Source organism: Lolium perenne, chromosome 5, assembly GCF_019359855.2.
Source record: "Lolium perenne isolate Kyuss_39 chromosome 5, Kyuss_2.0, whole genome shotgun sequence".
Classification (NCBI taxonomy): domain Eukaryota; kingdom Viridiplantae; phylum Streptophyta; class Magnoliopsida; order Poales; family Poaceae; genus Lolium; species Lolium perenne.
This window is the reverse complement of record NC_067248.2, coordinates 3,777,984-3,783,983: the sequence shown is the minus strand read 5'-3', so window position 1 is coordinate 3,783,983 and position 6,000 is coordinate 3,777,984. Positions and strand designations below refer to the sequence as shown.

Genomic DNA, 6,000 nt, shown 5'->3' with positions numbered 1-6,000 from the left:
CTCTCTCCTCCCTCATCCCCACCTTGCTTCCCCTTGCAACATGTGGCGAGCAGGGAGACCACTTCACATGGATTTTCTGACACCACAGCGCGCCACATGTCGCGTGCGGAGCAGATTGTCTTCCCTTCCAAAGATCGGCCTTTTTTTAACGATTTCCTACGTGACACATCAAGTGTCAAATAGGATTCACACGGACGCATCGCTGACGTGGACCTAGCCTATGTAAACCAGGCCGAGCCCATCGTGGTTATACTGCTCGAGATGAACGGCATACATAAGATTTAATGCAGGAACTAATATCGGTGTCAAGCTACTTTAAATTTGTATTTTACTTTTTTTCAAATTTTATTTGTATTTTATTTTGAGGTTAAAGGAGGGCGCACACGGACTCGGTTTTTATCTGCACCGAATTGCAAGCATAAATTTGGGCCCAATATGCGTTGGCGTGGACATGTTGGTCAGTTTTGATGGGCCTCTAAGTTGTCGTTTTTTCCAAATTCCGACCGATTGGACAAAAACGGACACATTTTATCTGCTTGTGTCGGGTCACAGAAGATGCCCTTAGAGCATCTCTACCAGAGCCTGTAAACTGGGCAAAATCGAATAATAACCGCAAGTTTACGGGTTCGGTTCGAAAATCGGTTTAGCGGTAGTGCTGGCCTGTTGAGGGCGGTAGTGCTGGGCCTGCGCTGTTGCCTCCGGCTGAAGCTGTTCTCCTTCTCCTTCTCCTTCCTTGTCCAATGTTGGGCCACCCATGGCGTACTCCTCTCGAGGCTCATACCTGATCACACAAAGGGTTTCAGAATGAAGTAGCAAACCATTCAAGGGTGTGTCGAGATCGGTTGTAGAGAGGATAGAATTCACCTTATCTTGTAGCGCTTTCACCCATGCTCGTGTCATCGGTCCACTTGAGGAACTACTTGACCTTGATGTAGTGTCGACCTTTGGAGGGGCTACATCATGGGGGCAAGGAAGGGTAGCGCCGGTGGCCACGGACGACGTCAGCGGTGGTAGATTGTGCATTGCCGGTACCGTGGGATTAGGAAAGATTGAAAAAGAAAAAAATATAGGAGTTGACTTGTATGTCCCTCAACAATCTAGCGAAAACCCCTAGAAGTTAGTTGTTTAATCTTGATCGTCCTCCGCCGTCACATTTCCGGTCACATCACCCCAGTGGGATCCGTTGTCATTTTCCCTATTAAGACGGTTAAACTGATGAATCATTGCACATTGTAATGAATTCTATCAATACAGGTGGATTTTTGCAATTTCGACAAATAGTGGTGATTTTTCGACATTGTCGGTTCTTTGAAATTTACTCCAGTGAGATGTAATGAACTTGTTGTTAGTGGTTTTCGAAGTTAATGGCATGTTGTTTTCATGAAATTGGCATTTAATTTTGAGATGGCAACATGTTAACACGGCCAGCCGGAAATATTTTGATATGAATGGCAGTGGATTTATTTTCATTAGATGCTTGACCGGAGTGATTCAAATTAAGAAGTAAACTCACGAGGCAAGCTGAAAATATAAGGTGAAAAGAGAAACTTTCGACCTCGAGATCTAGCGAATGGCGTTCCATGTTCCATGTTCCATGTTCAACCCTCGAGCACCTGCGTTGTTCATTATAACATACCCAAATACTGAACACTGAACCCCCTGTACCGGACTGAACGCTGAAGAATACTACTTTCTACAATTGGAAGGCGGAAGCGCACGCACCACGCACTCAGCGCACATACATCGGCCGAGACATGCGAAAGGAACAGCGAAAAAGTAAATCACCAGGAACAGACCGACCCATCTCCTCGCGTCGCCTCCTCCTGGCGGCCGAGGGGGCGGAACCCTAGCCCGCCGCCGCACCTCCTCCCTCCCCGTCTCCTCCTCCTCGTCACCCCCCGAGGCGCCGCGAGAATACACGCATGGAACACACGTTTTTAACGTGGAAAATCCTCTCCAACAAAGAGAGGAAAAAACCACGGGCGTCAGCCAGCAAAACTTCACTATATCGGGGAGTGTTTACAAACGCCGTAGGATATCTTATAATCTGATAAAACACTAGACGGCGGCTTACAAGAGGTATAAACGGTGGCATCGATCCGTACCAAGCATACCGGCGACGGGCCTCGCTCCGCTCGTCAGAAGTTAGCCTCCCTTGAATTTGGGTCACAATACAACAGTGGCTGGTGCCTGGCGAGCTCGCCCGGTCTGCAACGTCAGGGCGTCGGCATTGGAAGCGCTGGAACGGGGGAAATCCTTGATTGACGAGGCCGGTCACGTCGGCAACGACGCTTTGCACCGTTCCCCTCCTTGGAGGCGTCGATGAGGTTCATCTTCCTTCCCCCATCCCCCACCCGGGTGAAAACCCAATTCTTTCGGAATGGGTGGCGGCGGCGCGGTGACACCGTTCCCTTGCTGAAGGCGTCGCCTTGGTTGGTGGAGGGGTGACGAGCCGTGTGTTCCGGGTGGTTGCCAGTGGCGGCTCCGCCGTGTCTTCGTTCGGCGGCTACAGTTCTAAATCTTGAGTCATGTTGGTTGGTCTTTGCGGCGGTTGGAGATGTTGTCCGTGGCTTCGTGCGCGGAGGTGCTCTTGTTGCTTCTCCTGACTTGGGCTACCATCCCGTATGACCTCCGTGCTCTGGGGAGCTTTTCCTCCTCGCGACGGTGTGACGCCCTCGATCCTGGGCGAGAAGGTAGGGTCCTTCTTCGGAGGCGGAAGCGGGTGTTCTTACTTCGACGGCTGGCCAAGTGAAGTCGAAGACTGGTGCTCTCCAATGGTGGTCTTTACCGGCGTGTCTCCTCCTATGTTGATCAAGCGGATGGACGAGGGCCTCGACCGCGATGCTGTGTTTCTTGTTGTTTCTTTCATGTGGTGTGAGTTGCCTGTAAGCTGATCTTTAGCACTATGTACTTTGCCGATATGGCGTTATTAATTTAACGCAGGGCCAAGGCCTAATGTTTAAAAAAGTAAATCATCCAGACAGCAGATTTCGAGTGCATGGGCCGGGCCGTCGAACTCTTTCTTGCACTCACGTAGCAGCCAATAGCTCGGAAGGGAGGGCTCCAATCCAAATCCAATGGCAGGAGAACACAAACACAATGCCTATGAAACGTCACAGATTACGGTTGGGCAGTGTTTCCGTTCGCCTTTTGCGACTGTCGTGAGATACATGTTAACACGGACGACGCGAGATACATGTTCTCTTCTCTGTTTCACGAGGCCTCGCACCAATTTGTTGGTAACATTTCTCGGTTCCATTATTACGAAAATGATGGTATCCGCTAAAAGTACAATGCGCGCTTAAAAAATGTACGTGGTGACTGATCCAAAACGATCCACCAAGACCAACCAGGATTGTCATCATACAGCGTACTGTACCGAGTAAACGTCAAAAGCCACAGCCGTCACCTTCGCTAGAAACTGGATCTTTGTGGAAGATCAATCGATTTCCATGATTGCAATTCCATTGTCACATAGGACGGCAATGCTACACACATATGAGCTCCGGTTATAGAGAGAGAAAGAGAGCTACCATCTACAAAATTAAATTATGTGAGTAATAACTACAAGATTTGTGGGAGATTGGCTTACCTTTTTGTCATGGTAATGTATGCGAAGTCCCGGACATCTCCCAAATTAAAGTTAACCCTGTTCTCATACCTGCCAAATTGTAAAGCAAGGTATTCATACACCGCTGCCACTTATTTTTACCGTTGATGCATGGCGTCATTATGAATGAATGGGAAATGCAGTTGCAATGTTTGCCGGAGTTAAAGATGTTGGCTAGCTTAGGGTAATAAAAATGTTACCTATGAGTAACTGAGTCACAAAAAGCAACAGTGTTGTCCTCTGACACTGTAAGTAGAATCGGACGACCCGAGGGACCTTCAACCACAGCAACACTGCACCTCTCATCTTGTAGTCCGTTGATATGTTTAATACATGTATTTGATTGCAAATCCCAGATCTGGTAAAAACATGGAGCTTGAGGCGGTACAACAAAATAATTTACACATGCATCATTAGCAGTACTATATTTCGCTTCTTTTTTCGTGAGCTCTGCATGTGTTGCTATAAAACAATATTGAAGATGTCATACCTGTGCACTCCCCTCATACTTAGTGTGTGTAACCAAATACGGCAAAGCCCCGCCCGGGCAGAAATAATCAAGACCATGAGCATATCCTGGATGGCACTTGAATGAGGCGACAGGAGTAGGAGAATCCATGTTCCACATCTGTCAATCTCAAGCATCAACGTAAAATTATTAGTGATATTGATATTAAAATTGCTCTTATACTAAAAAAATATCTACACCAGCTAATTAATGAACCTTTATCGTGGAGTCATCTGAACAACTAGCAAAAGTGTTTCCCGCAGTCTGCGGGTTGAACTTGACTTGAAGCACATGGCCCGAGTGTCCTTCGAATATCCGTATGCACAGCCAGCCAGCCTCCCAGTTCCAAAGTTTGATCAGCTTGTCCCAAGATGCCGAGAGCACTAATGGCTCACTGGGGTGAACCGACAGTGAGGTGACGCCTTTCGCGTGACCTCTAAAATTATACAGCTTCTCCATTTTTATATACGAGTAAACATGGATGTATCCTTGATCATCACCGGTCACAAAACCCATTGGCCGCTCAACGAATTTAGCTGTCCAAATGTATCTTTTATCTCCGAATGTCAACAGTCCTGTTTTAACTCGAAATGTCATCACTTTTGTCTGCGAAAGAAATGCAAAATGCTTGATCAGTCAAGTACATGTCCTCCTCCACTAATTTAAAGCAACATGTAAAATTCTCAAGTGTCGCTGTCCATGGAGCTCGCGGCCTCTGGGCTATGCTTCGGCTCGATCTAGATCCAGGACTCGGAATCGCCGGCCTCTGGGCAGCCCCGAATAAAGACGAGAAGAGCGTCGTCTCCGCGCTAAGTCGCCGCGCTGGTGCAGATGGTCACGGCGCGGGAGAAGGCCGCCACAGTGATATGCCCGCTCGCGGAATCGGGGGTGGCATCTGCGACGCGCTGCTCATCCGGCTGGCCGAGTCGGGCAGCAACCTCGTGGGCCGCGAGAAGGCCGTGCTCACGCTGCACCGCCTCGATCTCCACGTCGCCTGCGCCATTGCCGACCACGACAGCGCCTGCCTGCTCAAGTGCTCATCGAGATCTACCAGATGGGGGACTCTGTGTCCCAGTCCGCGGTGACCGGCGCCCTCAAGAACCTTTCCGCGACGCTGACGCTGGAGGCGCTGCACGCGCTGACCCGTGCGTGTCATGCATGGTGAGCTTGCTGGACTACGGCACGGTTCTCGGCACGCCGCCGAAAAATAGCAACAAAGAGTCATGGGCACGAGTAGCAAACGGACGACCAACGGCCGTCTGCTCACATGGTGCCTCAAAGTGGGTACTTATGTTTTTGTAAAACTTAGCAAAGTTGGTTAACCTAGCTCCGAAATGTGGCAGTTTTCTGTAATTTACTCGATTCAAGACCTGCCGCCATTCATTCGCAGAGAAACGAAGGGAAAACGCTCACAAAATTCCACCCCCTTCCACGCGCGACACGCGTCTATTTTCCAACAAACAGCATCTCCAACACGCGCACTAAAAATTGGTGCGCTGTAAATGTTTGCCGCGCGCTGCTCTAACTTTTCCCCCGCCGGACGCTGTATTATGCAGCGCGTGCTCTAGCGCGTAAAACGACCATCTGCCGGACGCTGTATTTTGCAGCACGCAGTGCGGCGCAAACAACAATTTCGATCGTTTTTGGTACGAAATAAATCAAATAAAACACGAACAATTAACTGAAAATACGAAATATATTAGAAAGTTCGGAATACGAGCGACATTTGGTACGAAATATATTAGAAAACTACCCTAATCTACTCCGAGTCCCAGTCGAAGTCCGACGAGTGGGTGGTGTCAGACACCGGAGTGGATGTCCTCTCGAAGGAGGAGGAGGAGAGGACGATCGTCGACGGGCCGGCGCTGTTTTTCTTTCTCTC

General features: G+C 49.1%; 1 protein-coding gene across 1 annotated transcript in view; it reads right to left on the bottom strand.

Annotated features, from left to right (window-relative positions):
- Positions 1–4,094: 4,094 nt before the first annotated feature.
- The window catches only part of LOC127321763 (uncharacterized), a 50,045-nt gene continuing 48,139 nt past the window's right edge, over positions 4,095–6,000 (bottom strand). The window contains exons 11-12 of the mRNA XM_051350731.2: positions 4,335–4,724; positions 4,095–4,238 (exon numbers count right to left, since the gene is read on the bottom strand). Coding sequence (XP_051206691.2) covers positions 4,095–4,238; positions 4,335–4,724 — 534 coding nt within the window. The remainder of the gene's footprint in view (positions 4,239–4,334; positions 4,725–6,000) is intronic.